General features: G+C 44.1%; 1 protein-coding gene across 1 annotated transcript in view; it reads left to right on the plus strand.

The window, feature by feature from the left end:
- Nucleotides 1-2,808: 2,808 nt before the first annotated feature.
- Nucleotides 2,809-26,572, plus strand: part of LOC147619270 (3-hydroxyisobutyryl-CoA hydrolase 1-like) — a 72,354-nt gene continuing 48,590 nt past the window's right edge. Inside the window, exon 1 of the mRNA XM_086772928.1 lies at nt 2,809-2,981. Within this exon, the coding sequence (XP_086629054.1) occupies nt 2,874-2,981 (108 nt within the window). The 5' untranslated portion in view covers nt 2,809-2,873. The remainder of the gene's footprint in view (nt 2,982-26,572) is intronic.

Raw genomic sequence — 26,572 nt, forward strand, 5'->3', positions numbered from 1 at the left:
CCTACAGAGCTGCGCGCATTTTCTCCAAGTTTTTCCCTTCTTTTTGAGCCTTAATGTCAAGCTTAAGGCTTAGAAAAAGCCTAGGGTTAGCAATGGTTGTGAAAATATTCTCTTCAATTCTCAACTAAGGGATTTCCTACGCATTTTTTTCAACACTGTGGACTGAAGCCGTTTTCGTGTGATTCCATGGCATCTTGGAGCTTAGGGTCACAATATAACTTGCCTAATCTTGGGAATATATTAAGCAAGAACAAACTTCATCCCAAGCTTGACAATGGTACTGATTCTTGGCAATTTCAACCTTGAGGACGGCCGTGAGTTGCGCACAAAATTGTGGAGATTTGGAGCTCTACTTTTACAAATTATTTGCATTAATGCTTGGTAATACCTTTCCAAAGTGTAAGCAACCCACACCTTCAAGCATTACTTTAATCTTCTAATCTTGCATATCAGGGTTTGCATTTAAAAAAAATCAGGGTTTCTTATCAATACTCCAAGTGTAGACAAGGATGGGAATGATCATTAGCAAGACTTAATACTCCTTTAAGCTTGCAATTAAAGGTTTCAATCACCATTGTCAACAATTTTGGGGTTTTCTTTTTTGCAATTAAAGGTTTCAATCACCATTGTCAATAATTTTGGGGTTTTCTTTTTTGCTTGAGAATTTTGCCATTCTTGCTTAAGAATGCAACACTTTTAATGTCATTCATTGACATCACATAGCCTTGGACATTCTTTGAAGTCTACATATACCCTAGAGTGCATTAGGCAAGGCTAAGAGACCTCATTGATGCTATGTGAATGCATTTTGAAGCATTGGTGCATCTTGGTGAAATTGGAATGCATTAATTGGTATTAAAGGCATGAATCAATACTTGTAATGGCACATGGTATGCTTATGTGAATGCCTAATACACATGTACATGGAGGTGTTGATTGCCCATGTTTTGACATGCTTATGTAAGGGGTATACATGTGTTTTGATTGATACTTTTGGAGCTATATGGTGTTGTGGAAGACATTGGACATGATGAGATTGACATTATGATATTGTGCATGAGTTCATGCAAAGCATTATAAGTCATCGTACCTACATCTTTAAAGTTCAAATCACATCTATCACATCACTTTGTACCCCATATTCTATTCCTAGAATTTTGATGTGTGTGAGGGTACCTTGGCATTTAGTTGGAGAGGCCAAGGGGAGCATGGTTTGAATCTTCCTTGCCGTGAGTGCCATGGTAAAGAGGTAAGGAAGAGGATTAGGTATCGGATATGAAGAAATGGTCCTAACTTGTGCCTAGTTTCGACCTAGGTACAAAGGTGGGAAGTGCTTGGCCGAGAGATCGGAAAGCATCGACGCGCTACATCAGCAACATCTTACATTTGGCATTGCATGGGAAAATGCAATTATGTCACATGGTAAAGTGATGATGAACAATGGCAATGGCATTGCGTGAGCCTATGTTACATGCATAATTGGGCAAATGATACCTTTGTTGGGATGCAAAATGATGCAAATTGGTTAATGGGGTGTTGACAAGAGTTGATGTGATTGGTGGATTTAGATTTTGGACATATCTACATTGAGATTTTATCCAAAATATAATGGAGATGCTGCCCTAATTTTCCTAAAACACGTGCGCAGGCATTGTACATACACACGTGTGTATATTGTGCACCCGTGCACATGCAAGGTATTAAGGAAGGAGTGTGCGATGTGTGTGCACAATGAGCGGTGTGTACACGGTACACGAAGGTATGTGCATGTAAATGTACACATGCGATGTGCTAGTGAATGTGCACATACTGGTGCAAATATGGGTGCATGTGCATAAAGGTGGGTGGATGTGTGTACGAATGCGATCTGTGCATGTGCGTGTGTAAAGGTGTGTGCATGTGTGTGTTTTTAATTATTTTTTAAATGATCCTTGATATGCTTTTTGTATGTTTATCATTCCCGATGAAGGTAGTACTACTTGAGGGGGTTTGGGGGGGAGGGGGGGCATGTTACATATGTACATATAGGCTTTATCATGATACATATGTACATATAGGCTTTATCATGATATATTTTTGAATGATGCTAGATATGTTTTTTGTATGTTTTATCATTCCCGATGAAGGTAGTACTACTTGAGGGGGAGGGGGGGTATGCTACATATGTACACATGGGCTTAGGGTTCGGGATTACCATGCACGTGCTTAATAGGTGGGAGCGAAGAATCGTTTGCCCAATCCTCAACTGAATTCCAATTTATATGCCATACTAGGGATGGATTAATTGACCAAAACTAAAGATATCATAGATTGTGAGGCCAAGATAGTATCTCTTCATGAATTAAAAAATAGGGAAGATGTGATCATTAGTGAGAAGACCAAATACTTTTCATTGGGACAACTCAACCACGAACTTAATTTGTGGAATCAGTTAGGGTTGCCAAACATCTTTGCTTCTACTACGAGAAAAAAAACACCATGTAGAAAGTAAGGAAAATCCTTCTCATGTGAGGAGGCTTTTAGAAGTGTATGTTGGTTTGTTTCCCAAGAATGCTCCCTCCTAAATCTTTAGATCATGACATAGAACTTGTACTAAGAGCAACACTGTTTGTGAAAGCTTCTCATTGATTTAGTGTACTCTATACAGTTGCTCTACATGAGAGAGAGACAAAGATATTGCTTTATATGATACAAAATACTGTTTGAAAAAGGCACTTGCTCTATATAAGAAGCTGAAGAGTTGTTCTATATGAGAGAAATATATTTTCATGCATTTTTCTAATGAACCTTTATAAAATTTCAAAAAGTGGGCTTGCTTTATTTGAGAAAGAGAGACACTCTATGAACTACAATATTAATCGGGACTATCATGCATGTTAAGTTACCATGTCTTAATTGATTACCTAAATAAGATGGCTTCACCTTCTTCGCGTGTTGGAGTTAACGCCTCCCCAACAGCAGGTAGTTCGAACAACGAAGAGGTGGGCCTTATTCACTTGATCTTTTATTTGAAAAATTGATCTTGTGAGACAGCTCTTACAGAGCAATTCAATGTATTAATGCAAGGTTTTGATAATTCATTTATTTAACTGATATAAGGCAAGGTTGGAAATGAGGTTTGCAGCTATAAATACGCTTTCTTAGTGGACGATATGCACTGATCAGAATTTTGCCTTTTACTCCATGCATGAAATAACATAGCTTGATTTGCGAGTATGTGACAGGGTACCATGATTGCACACAAAAGAATTGAGCTGATTTTAGTTGGACCCAAGAAGGATATTTTGTTTGATTAGATTGTACATAAACTTGGCATGTCCATGGAGGCTGGGCTTAGCTGCCCAATTTGAAGAAGAGATGTTCTTTTTTTATGGTGGAAAGTGCAACATGATGGGTGAATGAAATGCCACACAAACTGATGAAATCTGCTGCTGAGGAATTAGGGAATGGACACTGGGGTCCATTCTCGCTTGGAAAATGGAGAGCAGCGGGAGTCGCAACCCATATTCCGCGACTTTCTGACACAGGGACAAGCGACAGCTCAACAAGGTCAGGTTGATGTGATTTGTGATGCGCTGCAGCTGTGTCATGTTAGCAATGTTGGATTGCCTTCCAAGTCTGCTGATGTGTACAGATCTGCAGTTGATTCTTGTGAAGAAGGCTTGTGGATTGTATGGCTCAGATCTTGTCACCTACAACCCATCACCGTGATAAGTGGGGAAATTCTCTAGGTCTCTACTTTCAGTGGTTGAAATGCTTGGATCTTCAATAAGAGGAATGCTAGGAGCCAAACTGATGCAACATGGCTGCCAGGAAGTGAGCTGTTAGTAATGGATTGCGGGCTGTCAGGAGTGTGAGACTGATACGTTCTTCTACCTGCTCCATTGATTGGATATTTTTGCCACCCTATTTATTAACGACTGGGTTGCTATGTTATGATAGTTGTGCGCTTTTGCCGCACGTGTCGGAGCTAGGGACTTGCCAAGCACCGTGTGCGAGCCACGAATGGCTGCAACAAGCACACAACCAAGAAACCAGCAAGCTCAAAACAGGGAGCAATGGTGTGTCACTCACCGCTCAGACCGCTGTCATGAAGGATTCTCGCGCCGCGATGAAGAAGGAGTCGCCCTCGCCACTCTGCCGCCTCGCCGCAGCCGTGCCGCCACACAATGCTCGATCACTACACACTCTCTCTCTCTCTCACACACACACACACACGCTGGAGAAGGAGATGGAGAAGATGAAGCAAGAGCACTCCTTGTATTCAACACTTACCGAATGAGAGGTTTTAGGTTACATTTGACTTTTATATGTGACCTGGCCGTTCACACATGGGCGTCCACACATGGCCGGCCGTTCACACATGGACGCCCACACATGGCCGGCCGATCCTAACCCTTATCCTAATGAAATTCGAGGTGCGCCTCTCATCAGCGATCACCCAATCCCTTTACCCTTTACATGTGGTGCCGATAAGCCCGGTCCATGACTCAGAATACGTAAAATAATTATATGATGTAAAAAGTAATACGTCTCAATATCCGCCATAGGTTAACATACCCCCTTCCTGATGTAGATTCCGTCCTTGGAAGCTATGGTATGGTAAGCTCGACAGGGTTTGTTGTGGTAGACTGTATTTGCAAAACAGGGAAGTAGAGTGAAAGCATGCTTGGTATTCAAAAGATATAGAGTGTATCAAAAATAAAATCAGCATGTTAGACCACAATGGAAGTATGCCATGAGAACCTAGTTTAAGAGGTCACATGAAGGAGCTAGCGTAGCAAATTAACAGGATTTAAAAATTATTGAAAGTAATTCAAGAGTTAGCAAGGTGTCGAAGGTTAATCAAGGTCTACAATTGACCTAAGTCGAGGAAAATTACCAAGCTTAATAAATAAACAGATGACCACAATGTGTCTATTCTAAGAACAAGCGAATCCCAAGAGCCTAAGGACACAAGAAATATCAGTCATAGGAGTCTTTTGCCTTTATTTCTTTTATGCTGTGACAATTTTTACAAACAATGGCGACCTCCCTAAAGCAAAACTAGCATTGACCCTGGTGCCATGTTTACCACAAGGCCTTCTCCAAGAATCTACTAGCTCACCTTAGGTAAGGCTACCCCCTACCAACCCAAGGCCTTCTCTAGGAATCTACTAGCTCACCTTAGGCAAGGCTACCTCCTACCAACCCAGGGCATCGGTCTGGAGTGGAATACTTCTCTCCTACGAAGTGTCAATAGGACGATAGGCCGACATGAAAGCACATAACAGACATACATTGCTATTTTTTGTAGGCCTTTCTTTTTATTTTTTATTTATCTCTTTGGATTTTTGCTTCCAAATTATCATGCGTTCTTACATCCTTTCGACAAAGGGGTAGAAGCTATGTCTTAGAGGTCAACACCCACAGCCAGGTTGTTCAAGCATTAAGATGGTTTTAACCCTAGACCTAAGACAACCATATTCCAAGGTTAACTAAAGACATCATGCATTCCCAAGAATTTCTAAAATAAGGTTAAACTCAATTAATGATTTACACTAACACCTTAGGCAACTTCAAAAACTAAGTAGTGCTTGACAAATTCCATGTGGTCATGCATTATAGTTCATGTAATTAATTGAACAGTAAAAATGAAAGCGAGTGGGCATGGAAGAATTACACCTGTATTTTGAAGATCTTCTTGATTCGATAAGAAATGCTCGCAATTTGATGTAGATATCCATGTATGAACATTGCGGCAGTCCCAGGACCATGAAAGCGAACCCACCTCAAACTTTTCAACCTATACAATTAACTAACAAGCACTATACCTCGAGAGGCACATCAGTGGGAAAAAATAAGGACTCGTTTAAGGACACAAAACTAGAAACAACTTGAAAACACTAACCTACCTACCAGTCACCACACTAATATTGAGGATCAAGGTAAGAGAATGTTGTAGAGTCCTGGCTGTAGCCCTAAGGCTAAGCCTCTATCCGCATTATCCAAATAAATAAAATCAGCCTCGGTAGTGCCATGAGTCTCATCCGTCCATTCATCGTCAGATATATCTTCTTCGTCCTCCCATCCACATAGACTCGTCAAGAATGTAACTATGCGAGGATAGTCATCCTGTGGAAAAGTAAAGACTTGGGCTATTGGGAATACGTCCTCTACGGAGTAGGGGTGAGTCGTGGTCAATAGGCGAATTAGCCATTCTAATTCCTCAACATTTTCCTCGCTGGCTAGTACATCTATATGACCCAATTCGGTTTTAATTACAGGATAGCACATGTGAAATATCTGAGAAAGGTACAGATGATACCTCTCACCAAAGGTGGGAGTGGATGAAGTGTGTGATGCTCGTGCATCTGCCATATCTTCAAACATAGATATAGCATCAGTAGGTTCATGAAGACAGGTCAATCTTGTTTCTAATTGTGTGCGGATAACTCTCCTCTTAATGTGCTCTTGCTCTTTTTACTATTTTTTTTTTCGTTTTTGTATATGAAGCTATATATATACATTCCTTCGAATTTGGAAGTTACATGGTCAGGGGAGAAGGTTAGGGAGGAAGCAATAGAATGTCGAATGTGAGTACATGCTCTCCCTTCCTTGGGTAGATCGTATTTTTTGCAATGATGTTGTAGCCCCTTGGAACCAATTTGTCTAGTGGGTTATAGGTGGTGATGTGGGCAGATAGCTTTTTATGACCCTTGTGGCCACATCAAGTTGCAGAGATGATAGTGTATGCTCCCATGAACGAACGGAGGATATGGCTTCTGACGATACATTTACAAGGGGAGACGTAGACTCATAGTTTTCTTGGTGGGTATTGACAAGGGTAGGTGTAGAGCGTGCATAAACTTCTATATCAATGTGTGAATGGCATGAGGAGCTAGAAGCTTTCTATGACTCCCCCCTTCTTGAGCTAGGTGGTATCGCGATCGATATCGTTTGGGAATCCAAACTAGCTCTGGAAGAAGTGGTGTGGAGTACTCCGTTACCTTTCCCTTGACACGGTCTTGAATTGTCGTTGGGGTGGCAACATTTGGCTTACAAGATTTTACAGGCGATGTAGAAGAATTCAGCTTATGTTTAGGGACCCAAATCTGGTCATTCCCTTTGTAGTACCCTTGGACTGCTGATAATATTTTAGGAATCCAACGTGATGTTACCTTGCCTTTTCTAGGGTGGGTAGCTGCTTTCTTACTACGAGGCTTCTTGTCTGAACGAGATTGAGCAGTAGAGGTAGCCGTTAACGAAGCTTTTGAGACCCATTTGTATGTACTCTTCGGTAAAGTAAGTGGAGCCTTGGGGACCAGACTGCCTGTCTCCACTCTTGGCGTTGAAGCGTTAGAGGGGTGGCAAACAATCAAAGATGGTGTAGCCACTTGACTTTGTGATTTTTCCTTATCTAGCGTTTTGTCCAGAGTTGATGGCCTAGGTGCGGGACCCTGAGTGGTCAGGTTGAGAGCTGGTTCTTGCGTTGTAACTCGCCTGGTTGCCCAATCAATATTGCACTTGGTGGCTAACATCCATTTGCGCCCTAAGTTTACAGTTCCCTCCATGGTACCAGCAGGCATAACCAAAAAGCTTTGAACCACAGTCCCCTTGTCATAGGCAACAGGAGTGTGCAGAATTCCCGAGACAGTGGTTTTCTTCTTATTGATACCCTTAACTTGGATGGTACTCTTGGATAAGGGTGGTTTTCCAAGTTGACACCACACTCCATATGACAACAAATTGTGTTGAGCTCCCGTATCCAATAATGCATTATATAGCACCTCCCCGTAAGGACTCTATAGCTCAATTGGGTATCGTAGAGGCGGGTCAGATTCTAGTGAATCCTCCTTTGCCTCCTCAAAAAATGCTTGTGTAAGCTCAGCCTGTTCTTTAGCTGCCTTCTTCTGATGGATTGCATGTAATTCCTCTTGGCTTAGGGAGTGATAGTATCTTTTGAATTTACTCCCATTGAGGAATCCAACGGTTTCAACTCTGTCGAGAGTCTCCACTCGGATAGTACCTTGTGGGGTAATTTCACATACTCTGTACGGTCCCTTACCAGCATATTTTAGCTTCTTCTTTTCGTTACGCACTCCATACATCAGGACTTTATCCCCAACTTTGATGTCCTTGTTTTTCAGGTGGCGATCAAACCATTTTTTCCTTCTATTCTTCTCTACAAGGGCATTGTACACCGCCAATTGTCTTTCTTCATCTAACCGCTCAAGGATATACAAACTTTCTACTAAGGGATTACCATCTCAGCCCTCTTGAGTAGCAACACGAAGACTAGGAATGACAAATTCCCACGGCATGACTGCTTCTTAGCCATATACCATCTTGAATGGTGTGCAATTAATAGCCACTTTGTACGCAGTACGATAGGCCCATAAAGTTGATGTAAGCTTTAGATCCCAATCCGTGCGATGAGCCTCAACTGTCTTTGTCAGAATAGAGATTAAGGTCTTGTTGGTACTCTCGGCTTGGCCATTCACTTGCGGATAATAAGGAGTAGATTTATAATGGGATATCATGAAATTTGTTGTGAGCTCCTTAATCACTTCATTTATAAAATGCGTACCATTGTCGCTCACAAGTTCAAAAGGACAACCGAAGCGTGTGATTATATTTTCAAAGAGGAACTTGGCTGTTGTCCTCGCATCTGCCTTACGTGTTGCTTTCGCTTCAGCCCATTCGGTCACATAGTCAGTGGGGCCACAATAATATAGCGAGATTGTGTTACGGGCCGCTGGGCTAATTGGATGTACAAAGTCTAAATCCCACTTTTCAAATGGTTGGTTTACTTTAATTGGATGTAGGGGCATCTGATCTTTCCGCTGGGGTTTCTTGTAGCATGCATTCATCACAACCCTTCACAAAAAGTGATGCATCTTGGAACATAGTGGGCCACCAATACCCTGATTGCAATATCTTTCGCGCAGTTAAGTCTCGTAAAAAGTGACCACCGGCTACACCCATATGTGCCTCTTGTAAAATATATAGATACTTATCCTCTCGGGCACAACTCCTAAGAATGTCATCCTTTCCTCTTTTATAAAGAATCCCGGCCATTAGGCAATAGGGTTCGCATTCCTTGATCAGCTTTTAAGCTAGATCTTTACGAAGCTCTTTGGGTGGAAATCCATTAACCAAGAAGTTAACAATCTTCTCACTCCATTCAGGCATTGTCTCCACCATGAACAAGGAAGTGTCAGGTAAGTCATCATCAACTCCCGTAGGAGCTTCACTATTAGGTATGCGAGACAAATGATCAGCCATGACATGTTTTTTGCCAGGTCTCACAACAACAGTGAAATCAAACTCAAGAAGAATTAACAATCATCGTGTGATTCTTCCTGTGGAGCATGGTTTGTTCACCAGATACAACAATGCTTGATGATCCACATAGAAAACAAACTTAGTGGCAAGAAGGTAATAACGAAATTTCTTTACTGCATATATCATTGCTAACCCTTCTCGCTCCGTAGTGGTGTAGTTCATTTCAGCATTGTTCAACTGGCGACTGGTAAAGCTAATGGGGTAGTCTAGTTTATGTTCTCCAAGTTGAGTTAGTACACACCCAATAGCAAAGTTTGATGCATCAATATGCACATGGAAGATTAAATCCCAGTTAGGCATTCGCAAGATTGGAGCACTCGCCAAGGCCTTCTTTAATAACTCATATGCATGGTCACAATCTTCGGTCCAAATAAACTCGATGAGAAGCTTGTACAATGGTCGAGCTATTTCAGCGAAGAATAAAATAAACCTTCGATAATAACCAACATGGCCCATAAAGCGCTGGACTCCCTTATAGTTGGTGGGTGGGGGCAATGACCTTGATTTTACTTTCGTCGGTGGAAATCCCATTTTTGGACACTATATGCCCTAGAATAACTCCATGTTTAACCTAGAATTGACATTTGAAAGGATTCAATGAGATGCGATATAATCTACACCTTTCAAATACTTTTCGTAAACACATCAAGTGCTCGTCCCAAGAGGAATGAACACAAAGAGAAGGCTTCACAAAAGTCCCTTAGATATTCCTTAAAGGCTGTGTTTATCAATCGTTGGAATGTGGCAGGTGCATTGGTTAAGCCAAAGGCCATGACGCGAAAGGCAAACACTCCAAACTCTGTTATAAAAGTTGTTTTAGCTTGGTCCTCTACTGCAATTGTGATCTGATTATAACCAGAGTACCCGTCTAAAAAGCTATAAGCCTCCTTGCCTGCAACTCTTTCAAGCACATGTTCCGAATACGGCAAGGGGTAATGATATCTTCTGGTGGCTGCATTAACCTTTTTGAGATCAATGCAGACTCTGAGTTCCCCATTCTTCTTTGGTACCATGACTATTGGAGAAACCCATTCTGAGTGCTCAATAGGGTATATGAATCCACATTTTATAAGCTTTTCAATTTCCTCTTGTACAATCTTTGCATACTTAGGATTCATTGGGTAGAGACGTTGCTGGATTGGTTAGCAGTGCTAATCATTGGAATTTTGTGTTGCACCACATTGGGTGGAACACCCTTCATATCATGGTATGCCCGAGCAAATATGTCCTTGAATTCTTTAAGAAGCATCTTAAGTGTAGCTTCTTTCGTCTTGGTGAGGTCTTGAGTAATAAAAACTGGTTTAAACTTCTCACCTGGATCCGCTAGTTCTATCTCCTTAACTACCGCCGAGCCATCGTAGACACCGCTACTCCCATTGGTAGGCGTTCGTTGGGCTTTTGTATAGACGACTTTACGTTCCCCTGTGGTAAAAGATTTGAAATGATCGGGCGCAGGGTGTAAGTCTACCGGTTCTTATTGTGCCATGCTTTTTTCTTTAATTTCCGCTTCCTTTTGTTGCTGAGCTAACTCTCGGTTTTGACGCCTTCTCAGAGTAGGACTTAGTTTCGGCTTCTCTTCGATTTCTAATTGGGCAATGTCATGAGGTTGCGGACTACACCACATGACACCTTGGAGGTATTCTCCCCAATTATCCACTAACTTCCAAGGAGCGTCATATGCTCCTAGATAATTAAGCCATTCTGCAGTGGATCTCTCTTTTTGTTTATTCTAGCTCGTACATTAGCTCGATAGCGTTGTCGCTTATGTCTCGTCTTCTTCTTACCTAGTTTCTGATTTTTATTTATATCAGATTCAGACTCACTTGATCGATCTTCACTTGTGCTCCCCTCACTCTCGGACGAACTGCAAGAGGTTACGGTCCTAGGCCTTAAGCACGTGGCTTCCACACTTGGGTGAATATTCAATTCATACCCCCTATCAGGCTCAGAGTCAGTTTCTTCTTGAGATTCAGACTTGGAGGCGCATTGGTCAGAGTCTTCGCTACTTTCAGTGTTAAGGGAGTTTGCCACTTTCTTGCCATCAGAAGTCAAGTATATAACACCTATCATGTTTACTGGCACTAATGGTGGCATATCTTGCCCCTCAGGTGCTACCCAACTTGTGCCTCTATTTCCCCATGTGTCTATGGTTACCGCTAGGTGTACCCAATCTACGTTATCTGACTCAGTCATGCCCGGTAGGACATTCATATAAGGAGAATCTTCCCTATCATCGGTCTCTTTTTTGCATGTATAGCAATACTTTAATGGGGCTGAGTGAATAGTGGTATCCGATCGATTATCAATGATAACCTTGCTTCCTAAAGGATGCGCACGACCATTCTCAAGATCAACTCAAATGACAGAGTCCCGAAATTGTAAGTAGACATGGTTTTTCGACCAGTCATGTACCATTTGTGCTTCCCTCATGAAAGGACGTCCTAAGATCGTTTGATATGACATAGGATGCTTAGAGAAATCCATTACAATGAAGGTATGCCTTACCTTGTATCCCAGAACCTTGATTTTAAGGTCCCTTAGCATTCCAATAGGTTTAGCTATAGTTCCGTTTGCCATCTTAACCACTATGTTTGTGACTTCTAGGTGAGGTCTTCCCATAGTAGATTCCCAGCAGTTTTTAGTCACAATGCTCACTCCAGCACCACCATCAAGGATTCCCTTTAGAGTTAATCCCTTAGTAGTAATGGGGAGGTTGCATTAGATTCGTCACCTTCAAAGTACTGTCCCAACTTGTTAACAGGTATTTCAACGACCGAGTCTTTATCTAGGTTGGGCTGTAGATCCAAATGTTCCTCCACATCTTGAAGCGTGTCGGGTCTATCTATATTTGCAAATTGTGGTAACCCCGCCTTCAGTTCTCCATTGAGAAATGCCCGAAGAGCTAAGAATAGCTCAAGATCTCCATATAACTTAGATATGATCGTGGTTCTGATTTCAGAGGACATGAAATCCATTACTTTTCGAGATATCAGCCCATGACTAGGAACTTGTGAAGATGGAATCACTTCCTCTTCGATGGGGTCAGGCATTCCCTCACTAAACATTCTTTCAAGCAAGAAGGGTGTCTGCCCACTTCTTGATGTCCTATCCTCACTTTCTTCCCGAATGATACTAGGTATAGCTAACGGTTTATGGCTCCTGTGTGAGGCTGAACTTGTGTAGGAAACACTGTGTTTGGAATCTTGATTTTTATAGGTTCTGGCTCCAGTTCTCTTTGTGTTTCTTCCACCAAACCCCTTAAGTGTTGCACTCGTTCAATCTCCTCTACTGGGTTTGGGTAAGTCCCAATCTTTTTCTTGAGGGTTTTTGGCCCGCGTGGCTTGTCTTTGAGAGTTTCAGTCAATCTGGGTAGCCGAGAGGACATTAGCTGACTTGGTTGTGGGGCAGGAGGAGTTTTCTTTTGTTTCCCCCGATTTATGTCTTTGCTTGATTCTCCTTTGTTGTGCTCCAGAGTGGGTTCCTCCCTTAAAGTAGTGGCTTTGGTCCCCATGGTTTTTATTGAATCAAAATCATCTTCATGATCATTCATATACACAGGGTCGTCTCCTGTCCGTATATTAGTCTTTGAACTAGGTTTGGAGCTTGTGGCATTAAGCGATCTCTTCCATCGCGTTTTCTTTTTCTTTGCTCGAGCAATTGATGCAGTATCCCTCTCTTCAAGAATGTAGTTTTGATTTTGAAGCATTGACCGTGTGACTACATTTGCGGATATAACAGGTGTGGTTCCTAGTGCCTCATTGGTGACCTCAACCAAATTCAATGGCGTAATCTTGGGTGCACTTGGATTATGTGGACATTGAGCAATCAAATGATCTATGCCACAACGATTACATGTAAGTACCAGCATTCCCGACGTGCTCCCTTGATTTGGTTACATTTGAGTAGCGATCTTCTGTAGCCTATTAGGACACTCCGCTACACGATGCGGTCCACCACAATCGTAGCATTGAAGAGGTGGTCTCCTGGCAAAGGTATTAAGGTTTTGTCCTCTTGTGGCGAGAGTAGCCGCTTAATATACAGGCTTGACTTGCCCGAAATGATCCTCCATGTAATACTGGGAAGTCATTTCAAACGTATCAATCCCATATGGAACAGTGGGGTCTATATTCTCTTCATAATCCCCACACGCACTATGTGACTCACAACCCATCTGGTTTATAGGGGTAACCCTCGGATGCGGAGGTCCTTGCCTCTTTTGTGTGCATTTGCAGATTTTTACTGATTAAGTCATGTGATTAGCATTAATTAGCAGCTAACAACGCTTCTAATTAGCATTAATCTAGTCACGCTTCTGCTAGCAGATCGCATTGGTATCAAAGCGCTGGGTCATCCAGGACAGGGTGCAGCCAAATGTGCGTTAGTTGTTGGAGGCAGCTTTAGGTCATGTGCATCACAGTTTGTGTTAGCACAAGGTTTTGCAACAAATACATGGGCTAGGTCTTGCATGTAGGAGTTTGTGTTTTCCTGTATGGCACTCATGGAAGGTGGTCTCCGTTACGTCCAGGATAGGTCCATAACTAGGCGCCCAAGCTAGAAGCTAGGTATAGTAGGCGCCTAGTAGGAGATAGTCTAACCCACACGGGAGGAGGCTTATAAGTGGAGGCATAGTTATTATTAATTATAGGGTTATTAGCTAATTATAGCACTGGAGCGAGTTATAGAGCCCAGTGGCCTATATAAGCATAACCCAGGCTTAGTTGTTATTATGATCGTCAAGTCTGACTCGTAGGGCATGGCCCATCGACGGTGCTCACCTTGCGAGACGACATGTGTATGGTGTGGCCTGGTGGTATCAGACACTGGGATTTACTGTGGGGGAGCTCCGCCCAGGATGTAGCTATAACCTCCAGCTCGGGGGTGAGTATGGAGCGACTCCATGGCTGTGAGGTGACCTCGCTCCTATGTGGTTCCACACCATATGATTCTTGGGCTAGGTCACGTGAGACCTTACAGTCTCAAGACTATGTCCAAGGACCAACTAGCGACTTGGAAGCAGATGATCAGATTCACATCTCTTGAAAGCAAAGATTCCAGCTGGAAGATGATTCTTGGGAGCATGGGGAGTAGAAATTGAAAGAGTACTACAGAGAGATCCATGTTCGAGAAGCAGTTTCGCCAAACGTAGGCAAAGTTGGCGAAGCAATGTAGTGGAGAGTTCACTAGGGGTCGATACTCAATAGGAGCCAGTTTCCTCAAAAGATGGAGAGTTTCTAGGACTTGAAGTTATTCAAAAGTTTGGAAAGGGGACAATCAAGAAGTTATGCAATTGTCATTAGTTCTTGCAAAGTAAACACAAGTACCGGAACTAGTTTCTAAGGACCATCAAAATTGAGAGTTGGTGGCGACACCGATAGACTACAGACATTTGAGCTCATTCGAGCAGAGGATGAGGTGAGTCAACAATATTTTCCAAGTCAATAGTTTCAGCGGAGTCATCATTGGAAGAAGAGTTGGAGAAGAGTGATTTGAGCTTATAGTTGGACCGGATTGAAGGTAGAGCAAAGGTGAATCATGTTCCCCTATGCTCCAAGTTTAGCAGGTTCTTGTGTATCACCCTTGTGAGTGCCACGTGGCCATGGCCAACATACTTTTGTGTAGGCTTAGAGGCCAGATAGGTACATGTCAAAGGGCCCAAGTGCTGGCCAGACATTCCCAGGTGAAGTGCCCAAATGTCAACAGATATCTGGGTGTGAACATGCCTTTATTAGGCTGTAAGCGAGCCGATCAGCAAGGTAGCCAGCCGACCAGCCACTAGGATCCTATAAATAGGTAGTGAAGCGGCAGGTGAAAATATCCATTCATTGGTATTTGCAAGTCATGTGTAGCAATGGAAGTGCTTGGATCAGCAAGAAGGTAGCCCTATAGTGCAGATCTTAGCCATGCACAAGTCTTGGCACATTGATAACCTTTTGTTTATGCATATAGTATAGCTTAAGTCTAGCATGATAGGAGTCTGGATATAAGTCTAGATCCAAATTCAGCATTGTTCATATTCTTGTTTTGCAATATACACAGTAGATTAGGTCAACTCTCTAGTCTATTTGTGTATTTACAGCATTAAGTGATTGATTAGTTTCTAATCAATGTTTGATGAGCAATAATCAAATTACGCTTTTGCATGCATGTTATATTGTTGTTAGAGCACTAGGACGCCTAGGGTGGCGGCCCGCAGCAGCCAGTTGTGTGTTAGTTTTTGAAGGCAGCTTAAGGTAGATTTGTTGCATGCAATAGAGGCATTTGCATAGGCATAAGAGTTTGTAGCAGATCCGTGTGTTTGGTCTTGCATGTAATTGTTTAGGTTGTAGGCATCAAGAGTTGCATTTTTCTTCACGGTAGATAGATTCCATAATATAATGGTACTAGTGAGAATATGCGATTTGGGAGGAGGAATACCAGCCGAAGATGATCAAGAACATGAAGTCCGGTAGTGTCGAGAACGCAAAGAACGTAAAGCTTGATACAGACGGGAAGAAGAAGAACGTGTAGTCAAGACGGACGAGGAGGAGGAGGAGGTCGTAGAGCTAGTTGCATGAAAGGCGTGGGAGAAGTTGCTGGTAGCTTTTCAAAGACTGAGTCAAAGCAACAAGGAGTGTTGGGAAAAGCAAACTTAGTTGACAAATTGCACAATAGTTGTAAGTGCACGTATGGTTGAACCTCAGCAGGAGGGTTTCCCTGTGGTCAAATCGGAAGTTGTCTAGGAAGGGGTTTCCTCACATGTTGGAGAGCTTCAAGGACCTGAAGTCATATAGGATTTTGGACGAGTGGAAGACCAAGAAGAGGCATTGTCACCAATTCCTAAAGAGTTAACACACTTGTAGGAATGGATTTCCTAGATTTGGCAGACCGTTGTGTGCAACTCCAATAGTACATGTTAATCAAATTCATTCTGTAACTATTTGGCCCTCCTAGCTCTTTTCACATGATGGAACCTACACTAGACAGTTGGAAGAAGGCATGGGGACAAGGATCATAAAGTTTGCTCATGAAAAAGCGCCAGTCTTGGTCAAAAAGCAGAGAAAAGCAAAAAGTCAAACTGGGCTGACTACGAGCCAAGAGCACCACTGGCAAGAGGAGTTTGAGATAGACCAAAAAGCTAAAAGACACCTTTTCAAAAAGCAACTCTAAGGCCTAAAAGCAAGGCCCTGAAGCCAGAAAAGCAAAGCACAAGAACTTTGGAAAACGATAGCCATATTTGAGTAATAATTTATTATTAAAGAGGAAAAGCAAAAGCCTTACTAGCTTTTGGCAAAAAGTAGGGCTCCTCCTCAAGTATAAAATAGGCTTGAACCTCTTGAAGCATCATGATCAAGATTGTTGAAAAGTGAGGATTTATCTTTCTCTTCTTCATCATCATCTAAGCGTGATCATCTTCATTGAAACGTGGAATTCATCATCACCAACTCCCAAGTATGGGTGTGGTAATCATAGATCAACCTAAGGAAACTTATAATGGCTTTGAAGCACATCTGCAGTTTGACATGAACTAAGGGCCTTCAGACAGAGGAATGATGCTGTATTACCACCGCTTACGATGTATTCCAGTCTATATGCATCTTACATTTGAAGACATGATCGACACTGGATTCTGAAAGTCCCACTCAGCATTCTGTCGAGCACTCCGGAAACTCTAGTCCCGACGCAACTTCTACCGACATGAATTCGGTCACCAGGTCTTCCGACCTCGGTAACAAGTTCTGAGGACAAAACCTACATGAGGAAGGGGGCAATGTTAATCCCATTTGGATTAACAACATGATCCTCAATTGAGGACATTAATAAGTGTCATGCAAAGGCACTATAAAGGTTGTACATTATGAGATACTGGCCACCCTGTTGAGATATCGAGCTCGTCTAGTGAGGCGGTGGACACTGATGACCCGCCTGGGGGATAGGCCCCACACTTACACCACTGGCATGGTTGGTGAGATCATGGGTGATATGCGGCCAGTGGGATGACAGGCTGTGTGACAGCCATTCTAGAGACTGGCATGGTTATAGCGCCAGCTCATTAAGTTGGGTTCACACTATAGAGAACCCGTGTATGTATTGGTTGAGTACCTTTCATATTATGTGTACTCTTATCTTGTATATGGTGTGTTGAGTGTTGAGTGAAGAAGAAGAAGATTTTCAGCCTCTCACCTTTTGTGTTCTCTATTAGGGTTTTGTGAGTGTGTGTGTGCTTGCAAGAGCTCAAGCTTTCTTCCCTCTTGCATCTTTTCATGGTATCAGAGCCTGGTTCGTGCTAAGGGCTGAGCTGCAAGCAAGAGAACCACAGGAAGCGGTACGAAGGTAAGAGCTTCAACTACTCTTCCCTATTTGTGTTGGTGACTACACCCTTGTCGGGAGCTCTACGGGAGGCACCGGCAAACGATCTCTGATTGAGGAGCTTTCTTCGCGGGAGTAAAGCTATAGGGCAACTATAATGTCCTATCGGACAAAAATTTTCTGGGCCGAAAACGCGTTTCGGGCGCGTCTGGACCTCCGTTTTTCAAAAAACAGGCGATTTCGAGCACTGCGGGTAAGTCATCGATTCTCTGCAGAACTCTGTTTTAAGAACTGCAGGAACACAAATTGGCTGTGCAGACACTGTGGGTGCTACAAAGAGGTCAACAGTTGCCATTGGGTGTATGTATGCATATTGAAGTCACTGGTTGTGACATTTGAGAGTACTACAGTACCGCTGCAGAAAATACAGCAGTTTATGCAGGACAAACCAGAGTTGTGTTTCTGGTAAAATTGTGTGTTTGGCAAGATGTCAAATGATGGGATAACCCAGATTGTGGCTGAGAAGCTTGATAAGAATAACTTCCATGCTTGGAGGTTCAGGTTGACGAATTTCCTGATGGGAAAGGGCTATTGGGACTACATAGAAGGTAAGCATGAAGAGGCAGCAGAGATACCAGACATAAATCCGACTGCTCCAGATGTGAAAGAGTTTAAAGACTGGAACCAAGGAGCCAGGAAAGTTATGTATTGGCTTTCCATTAGTATACAGGACACTATGATTGGGCATATTCAGGATGCCAAGTTCCCCAAGGAGGCGTGGGACACCTTGGTAAAGCTCTATGAAATAAATACCAAGGCACGTAAGATACAGTTGAAGAATGAACTTCATACTGTGGAGAAAAAGAGCATGTCTGTGAATGACTATGCGCTGAAGATAAAGGGTATTGTGGAATCCCTTGCATCTATTGGTGTGTCAGTAGATGATGATGACAAGATGGAAGTCTGTCTACGTGGTCTCGGGCCACAATACAAGGCGTTCAAGACGTCTATTCAGACTCGGGAAAACATTCCCAGCTTTACAGATTTGGTGTCTATGCTGATTATAAAAGAGAAGAGCTTGGGTGAAGACCAACAGTCTTCACAAACCAAAAACAGTTCGGAGCAACAGGCCTTCTACACAAGTTCAAGAAGAGGACGAGGTAGAGGAGGCCGTGGACGCGGTCAAGGAGGTGGCCGAACAGGTAATCAGAATTATGGCCAGCAGCAGCAACAACAACAGTCCCAGAATTCACAACAACAACAACAACACGCAGGTGGAAGAGGCAAATTCAGAGGCAGGGGGAGTCAAAGAGGCCGTGGAAATTGGCAAAGGCAGTATAATGATGCACGTGAATGCTATTATTGTGGTAAGCCTGGACATGTGCAGGCAGAATGTTATAAGAAGCAGGTTAACATGCAAAATGGGAAAGTGCAGCAAAACAACTATGCATCCTCGAGCAGAAATAATGAGGATAATGAAAGGTTGTTTGTTATGCAGCATGTCGTGAAAGCCATGTCTGAAAATGTTGAAGCAGCACAAAAAGATGATGTATGGTATGTGGATTCAGGTGCTTCGAACCACATGACAAGTCATGGGGAGTGGTTCAAGGAGATGAAAAACCCGAAAAGACCAGGTTTTGTGGAAACAGGGGATGACACTGCTCATCCAATTGCCCATGTTGGAGATGTGCCATTGTCTATGCAGGATGGCAAAGTGAAGTACCTTGCCGATGTACTTCACGTTCCGAACATAACAAAGAATCTGGTTTTAGTTGGCCAGATGATTGAGCAGGGTTTGCAGGTTCGGTTTAACCCTGATGGTTGTTATGTTGAAGACTTTAAAGACAAGTGCAGGTTGGTTGCAAAAGGCAACAGAGTGGGTGGAATGTTTACGTTGAATGTAGACATGCCTGAAATGAGTGATGCGATGTTTGCAAATGGTTCAAGAATTGTTGCAGACACAGACATTTGGCATAAAGAATTGGACATGTGAATGTGCAGCGAATGAAGTCTATGCAGACTAAAGGAATTGTGACAGGGCTGCCAAAGTTTAAAGTGGAAGGTATGCAGAGAATATGTAAAGCATGCCAATTTGGAAAGCAAACAAAGCATGTATTTCCACGTAATAGATATGTGAGCAGAAATGCACTAGATGTTGTGCATTCAGATGTATGGGGTCCTACGAAGACCATATCTATGGGAGGCTGCAGGTATTATGTGACTTTCATTGATGACCACACAAGGAAAGTGTGGGTATACTTCATGAAGGAGAAGAGTGAGGTGTTCACTCACTTCCAGAATTTCAGAGTTTTGGTTGAAAAGCAAACAGGGAAATATGTAAAGTGTCTAAGGTCAGATGGAGGGGGAGAGTACTTCTCCAATGAGTTCTCTGAATTTTTGAAGAAGAATGGTATTCGGAGACAGTTTACATGCAGATACACTCCGCAACAAAATGGAGTTGCTGAGCGGAAAAACAGGCACATTGCTGAGATTGCGCGAGCATTGATGGAAGAGAAAAATATGCCGCATAGCTATTGGGTTGAGACTGTTTCTACAGCAGTATACATCATGAACAGGACTCCAACTGCAGCCATACATGATGTAACTCCAGAGGAGAGGTTTACTGGCAGAAAACCAGATTTGTCTCATCTGAAAGTCTTTGAATGCATTGCATATGTGCATGTGCCAGATGAGCTGAGAACTAAGCTGGATCCAAAAGCTGAAAAATGTGTGTTTATTGGATATGCCCTTGAGCAAAAGGGATACAGGTGTTATAACCCTGCTACACGTGAGTTGAGGGTGAGCAGGGATGTTGTTTTTGATGAGATGCGCAGCTGGTATGCTGCTGAAAAAGAAGCTGTTGGGGTTGATGTGAGTGGAAGTGTGGTTGCACAGAATGCAGGTCAGCAATCACAATCTTTGAGTGGACCAGGAGAGTCCTCATCTAGTGGATCTGTTGATAGACCATGGAGTGGCAGGCTGCGTCATAATACCAGTCCTGCAAATGTGATTAGTACATCACGTAAAGGGAAAGAGAAAGTGGTTGAGTCCCTTGGTATGCCTGACATTTCTGCAGGGCATTCTCATGTTGATGGAGAGTCTAGTGGCTCAGATATGAGCCTTGATGAGGAGCTTGGGATCCCAGCTATGAGAACACCTGGTGTAAAGAAGGCTATGGAAGCCATGAATGAAAAGCTGCGAAGATCTGGGAGAGTGAAAAATCCTGTGCAGAGATTTACCTATGATGGTTATGTGGCACATCACTATGCATATATGGCAAAGGTTGTGCAGGTTGTTGAGCCCACATACATTGATGAGGCTGTTGGAAATGTTGTCAGAATACGCAGCGGAGATGATGACCAGATCTGGGAACACAAGAGCAAAAACGCGAGCAGAAAAACAGCACAAGAGAGAGAGAGATGTAGGCGTGTAACTCTGCTCTGATATACACAAGAAGATCCCGAATATGATACAAATATGGTATGGGGGCTGGGGGCCTATATATACATCCCTGGGAGGGCAGTCGGCCAGTAGATAAAGTGCCCACGACTGCTGAATAGGTCCCACGACTGCATAAATGCAGTCGGCCAGCAGATGAATGCCCACGACTGAGGAAATCCAGTCGGCCAGCAGCCCAGTAGCCCACGACTGATGAACATACAGTCGGCCAGCACTGGACTGCTCCTGGCATCCTCTGGCAACCCTCCCAAGCCTCAGAAAAATGGGAAAAAATACGGGGAGTGAGGAAAAATGATAAAACACCTGATAAGGACGGACACACCCACAACAAAGGCCTTGGTGTATAAATCTAGACAGGAGATGACTTCTAACACCCCCTCTCAGCTCCTGGCTGTGTAACCAACCACTGGGAGCTGGGGTGCCGCCTGAGCAAATCCTGAGAGAGCGACTTCGTGAAGAGGTCCACCGTACTGTCCTTCGTCGAACAGAACTCTAGCAAGATGTCATCAGCAACGATCTGTTCACGAACAAAGTGCCTCTGGATGACCATGGGTTCCTCCAGTGGAAGCCCAAACCTGCCATGTAACCACCTCCTGTTGCTCCGTAAAACTGCTCCTAGGCCATAAGTAGATCTCCTCGTGTCCGGATCTCCTCCCCAAACCGAGTCACTCCAACCGTGGAGTCGGACTCCATCTAACAATCCCTCTCCTGTGTACAAGAGTCCCTGATCCTTCGCATACCGCAGAAACCACAGGAAACGCAATCCTGCCTCCCAAAGAGACATCTGCAACCAAGAGCTCAACTGCCTCATCAGGAAGCTCCCGTCCAATCCGGTGTCCATCAACCAGATCAATGAACCATACAACTTCTGAGTCACAGAGACATCACACTGCTCACAAGGATCAACACCTGTTACGGTGCACAAATAAGTCCTGGAAACCTGATGAAACCTGTCAACCACCCCCTCTGAATCCGGAACCACAAAGCTTGGAGAAACCACCTCCTTCTGCAAGTAAGCACCTGCCACCTGCCTGGCTTTCCGAAAGGTCCCCGTGGAAAGAACATCCTCAACTACTGGAAGTTCTATGTCCCGAACACTACGAGACATCAGAGCATAAGTGACCTGTTTAGCTTCCTCTGACTCACGAACACAAGAACTACCAACATCAGTACTGGAAAGTTCCTGCCAACTGCCGCCATCTACTGGCAAGCTATCCACCACTTGGTCTTGGAAAGCCCGCACCTGCAGCGTATCCACACTTGAGTAGCCATTACCAGACTGCCACTCATCACAAACCTGAGGACCTGGGAGAGAGAGTGCTGAAAGCCTGTAAACTCCATTCTCCACTCCGCCTTCCCAAACCACTTGGCCTGTTGCTTTATCCCGGAGAGCAACAAAATGCTCATCAAACTCCACCCGTACGCCAGTCTTGCAAACCTGATGCACTGACAACAGATGAAAACCAAGTGCCGGAACATACAACACCTGGGAGGAATGCTTCCCCCCTCTGCCATCGGGAACTATCTCCATCCTGCCCTCACTGTGAACTGGGATAGTGGACGTATCCCCAGTAAGAATATGACCAGAACGCCTGCAGAGATCGTGTAAACCGGAACGGGAAGGAGTCATGTGCCTGGAAGCAGCACTATCGAGAATCCACTCCCGAGTATCCGTTGCGGAGAGTCCTCCAATCTCCTCCCTGCTTGAAGAAAATGAAGGATTGGTGTCCATCACCTCCAGGTGCACAAAAGCCGGACTCTTCATGATTGCTGCTGAGGAATCTTCACCCTTCTCGGTCTTTCGCTTGGGACACTGCCTCCAATAGTGGCCTTTCTCGCCACAATCATTACAGGTCCTCTCTGCCTTCAGCTTCTCGCGGTCAGCGTCGGACTTCTTCTTAGAAGACTTCTCCGATGAAGCCTTCCCTTTGCCTGAGTTACGGCCTTTCGACCGTTCGCCAGTAAAGGCCTCCGAACCTCCACCCTGAGGAGGGTTCATGAATCATTCCTCCTGGTCCAAGACCATGGGCACAAGCTCCTCCCACGTGATGGTGCTGAGCCTGCCACTGGTAATCAAAGAGGAGTAAAATGCTGAGTACGAAGAGGGCAAATGTGACAGCAACGTGATGGCCATGTCCTCTGACGATATCTCCTTCCCAGCCTGAAGAGCCTGCAGCTTGTTAATATGCTCCCGCATCGTAGACGACTTTGTAGGGCTCATAACCCGCATCTGTACTTCCAAGGAAATCCTCTTCATGGGCGATAACCTGTTGTAAAGTGAGGCCAAATGCTGCCATATACCTCTGGCCAGCGTCATGTGCTTGACATGATTGATTACCTGCAGTGTGCAGTTGAGAAAAATAAACGAACGGACCCTGGCGTTGACACGATCCCACATCTGTGTCTGGGCCTCCTGGTCCTTTCGGGTTGACGGTAACTCCCCTTCCTCTACTTCCGGCCGTGGAACACCAACGACGACGAAATCAGCGAGGTCGTAGGACTCCATAACAGATTCCATCATCACCTTCCATATGCCGTAGTTGCTCCTGTCCAACTGACGGTCCACCGGGAACGTGGGGAGTGTCGGGATCTTCACATGCCTCTCGGCCATCTCATACAGATCTGCCATTGCGGGGATGTACTCTGAAAAGGGTGGGTGGGTGGGAACAAAGAAGAACTAAAACCTGCAAGTGGCTGTCCAGCAAATCAGCCCGCCTTCCTCTTGCTTCTCCTCTTCCCGATCAGCCCAAAACAGTCCACCAATCAGCCACAAAACAGTCCCCCTCTTGCTCACACAAATCCCAAGACCTATCTAGAGCCCAGGGCTCTGATACCATGTCAGAATACGCAGCGGAGATGATGACCAGATCTGGGAACACGAGCAAAAACGTAGGTAGAAAAACAGCACAAGAGAGAGAGAGATGTAGGCGTGTAACTTTGCTCTGATATACACAAGCAGATCCCGAATATGATACAAATATGGTATGGGGGTTGGGGGCCTATATATACATCCCTGGGAGGGCAGTCGGCCAGCAGATAAAGTGCCCACGACTGCTGAATAGGTCCCACGACTGAGAAAATCCAGTCGGCCAGCAGATGAATGCCCACGACTGAGGAAATCCAGTCGGCCAGCAGCCCAGTAACCCACGACTGATGAACATACAGTCGGCCAGCACTGGAGTGCTCCTGGCATCCTCTGGCAACCCTCCCAAGCCTCAGAAAAATGGAAAAAAATAGGGGAAAAATACGGGGAGTGAGGAAAAATGATAAAACACCTGATAAGGGCGGGCACACCCACAACAAAGGCCCTGGTGTATAAATCTAGACAGGAGATGACTTTTAACAAATGTGTGTTGGGAGAAAGCTATGGATGAGGAGATGAATGCACTATATGGAAATGAAACTTGGGATTTAGTGCAATTGCCTGAAGGCAAGAAAGCCATTGGATGCAAGTGGGTGTACAAAGTAAAACATAACAGTGATGGAAGCATAAACAGGTACAAGGCTAGATTGGTAGCCAAAGGATATGCGCAGACATATGGCATTGATTATGAGGAAACTTTCAGCCCAGTTGCCAAGATGGCAACAATGAGAGTTGTGATAGCAGTGGCTGCGTCAAAGCAATGGTCTTTACATCAGATGGATGTAAAGAATGCATTCTTGCATGGGGATTTGCAAGAAGAGGTGTATATTTTGCAGCCACCTGGTTATGAGGATGTGAGTCACCCCGAGCATGTTTGCAGGTTGAAGAAAGCCTTGTATGGCTTAAAGCAAGCACCAAGAGCATGGTCTGACAAGATTTCTGAATATCTTGTCACTATTGGCTTTCATGTAGTCAATGCAGATTTCTCGCTGTATGTGAGACATGGTGATAGAGGGGTTGTGGTTGTTGTCATCTATGTAGATGACTTGATCATTACGGGGGACCATGATGCAGAGATCCTTGATGTAAAGATCTTGCTTAGACAGAAGTTTGAGATGAAGGATCTGGGGGAGCTCAGATATTTCTTGGGCATTGAGGTGATTAGGTCACCACATGGTATTGGATTACTGCAGAGACAGTATGGCTTGGACATGTTGTCCAAGTATGGTATGACAGGCTGTAAGCCTATCTCAGTGCCATTGGATCAGAATGGCAAGTTGAGTGCAGATTCAGGAGAGATTTTGGAGGACCCTACTATGTATAGGCGCATAGTAGGAAGCTTGATCTATATGACGATCACCAGACCGGATTTGAGCTATGCTATTGGGTTCGTGAGTCAGTTTATGCAGGTTCCACGGAAACTGCATTTGGATGCATTGAGATGCATACTGAGGTATGTGAGGTCTACTTTGCATTGTGGACTATTCTATGAGACTGGGATAGAGATATGTGTACATGGGTACACAGATGCTGATTGGGCTGGTAGTATCTCAGATAGAAGATCTACTAGTGGATTCATGTTTTCTTTAGGGAGTGCTGCTGTGACTTGGAGCAGCAAGAAGCAGCCTACGGTTGCTCTATCCAGTACAGAGGCCGAGTACAGAGGAGCTGCTATGGCAGCATGTGAGGTAGCTTGGTTGAGAAAGCTACTTGCAGATTTGGGTCTATCAGTGGATAGACAAGTTGTCATTTTCTGTGACAACATTAGCAGTATACAGTTGGCCAGGAACCCAGTCTTTCATGCTCGTACGAAGCATATAGAGGGTCACTACCACTTCGTCAGAGAGAAGGTCTTGGCAGGAGACCTTGACCTTGTTTATGTCAGCACAGAGGATCAGGTAGCTGACATCTTCACCAAAGCATTGGATACAGAGAAGCTCCGCAGATTCAGGGCTTCGCTTGGTGTACATGAGATGGAGTTGAGCTCGAGGGGGAGTGTTGAGATATCGAGCTCGTCTAGTGAGGCGGTGGACACTGATGACCCGCCTGGGGGATAGGCCCCACACTTACACCACTGGCATGGTTGGTGAGATCATGGGTGATATGCGGCCAGTGGGATGACAGGCTGTGTGACAGCCATTCTAGAGACTGGCATAGTTATAGCGCCAGCTCATTTAGTTGGGTTCACACTATAGAGAACCCGTGTATGTATTGGTTGAGTACCTTTCATATTATGTGTACTCTTATCTTGTATATGGTGTGTTGAGTGTTGAGTGAAGAAGAAGAAGATTTTCAGCCTCTCACCTTGTGTGTTCTCTATTAGGGTTTTGTGAGTGTGTGTGTGCTTGCAAGAGCTCAAGCTCTCTTCCCCCTTGCATCTTTTCACACCCAAGGTCTAGTTAGTAAGTTTTGGGCGCCCAAGTATAAATAAGGACCAATTGTATATAAGGCATTTTCTTATAATGAAAAGGACACAATCCCCTTTGTGCTATTGAGAGTTCTCTCCTTATGCTTTGTGAGAGAGTGAGGAGTGAGAGCATTCTAGCATTGTGCCTCTTCCGTGCTTGTGTGTTTATGTATGAGAGAGTGAGAGAGAGTGTGATTGGTCTATGTGATGGTGTGAGCGACTCCACGGTG

This window comes from Cibotium barometz, chromosome 33 (assembly GCF_041138505.1).
Source record: "Cibotium barometz isolate CiBa-2024 chromosome 33, ASM4113850v1, whole genome shotgun sequence".
Classification (NCBI taxonomy): Eukaryota; Viridiplantae; Streptophyta; class Polypodiopsida; order Cyatheales; family Cibotiaceae; genus Cibotium; species Cibotium barometz.